The 925-nt window shown below is 44.2% G+C and overlaps 1 protein-coding gene across 1 annotated transcript in view; it reads left to right on the top strand.

Annotated features, from left to right (window-relative positions):
- Window positions 1-34: 34 nt before the first annotated feature.
- The window catches only part of LOC107577686 (neurofilament medium polypeptide-like), a gene marked incomplete at its 3' end in the record, with an annotated part of 7848 nt that continues 6957 nt past the window's right edge, over window positions 35-925 (top strand). Inside the window, exon 1 of the mRNA XM_016263734.1 lies at window positions 35-921. Coding sequence (XP_016119220.1) covers window positions 35-921 — 887 coding nt within the window. The remainder of the gene's footprint in view (window positions 922-925) is intronic.

Below are 925 nucleotides of genomic sequence, written 5' to 3'. Positions count from 1 at the left end.
TTTGCATCTATTTTGCATTTTAAACAATACAGGAATGTCTGAGGACAAGCTTAAACTGTTGTCCTGCCACTTTACTTGGGACTTGCAAAAGGAAGATGCTGACCTTAACTTTCTCGAAGTGAAAGTTCGTGAAAGACTGGCAGTGAAATGCGAGTATGGAGGAAACCTGAAACAAAGAGAATTCAATTTTTTGGCCTTTATTAAACATTTACAAGGATTTAATGACGAGGCGATTAAGAACCTGCAACTAGCAAAGAAGGAACATCCGGACGATGACAGCAATGTGATTGTGACGTATGGAAACTTGGCCTGGGTGCACAGTCTCATGGGCAATGTGACTGAGGCTGAGACTTATACAGAGAAAGTAAATGAAATCCTTAGAGCTTTCCCTGCTCCGTCTCCAACAGAGCTTCACAGAGAAGTTCAAAGCGAAAAAGCCTGGTCGCTTCTCAAGTTTTCTAGAAAGACCTACATCAGGGCCAAGGAGAGTTTCCTTGAAGCTTTACAGAAAGAGCCGGATGACAAGGAATGGAACACAGGCTTTGCCTTTTCTCTGTTCCGTCTGGAGGGACTGAAGATTGGTCAATACAAGCGTGTACGATTTGAAGAGTCTCCTGCTGTGCTCCAGTTGAAGAAAGCTCTGAACCTGGACCTGGACAATGCAATGATCCATGTGTATCTGGGGCTTAAGTGCTACAAGAACACAAAGAACGTAAATAGCACAGAGGCATGGCAATACATGAAGCAAGCGCTCACGATGGCTCCAGATAACCTCAGCGTTGTTTTGCATGTTGCAAAGTTCATGAAGAAAGAGCAGTTTTATGACAAGGCCCTGAAAGTGTTGCTGGAAATGCTGAAGAAAGTGCCAGACTCGTCACGGTTACATCATGAGATTGCCAACAACTACCGCTGGAAAGCCATGCAG

Source organism: Sinocyclocheilus grahami, unplaced genomic scaffold (assembly GCF_001515645.1).
Source record: "Sinocyclocheilus grahami isolate Dianchi unplaced genomic scaffold, SAMN03320097.WGS_v1.1 scaffold6865.1, whole genome shotgun sequence".
In the NCBI taxonomy this organism is placed as follows: Eukaryota; Metazoa; Chordata; class Actinopteri; order Cypriniformes; family Cyprinidae; genus Sinocyclocheilus; species Sinocyclocheilus grahami.
The sequence above is the reverse complement of the archived record's forward strand: the minus strand, read 5'-3'. Positions and strand labels throughout refer to the sequence as shown.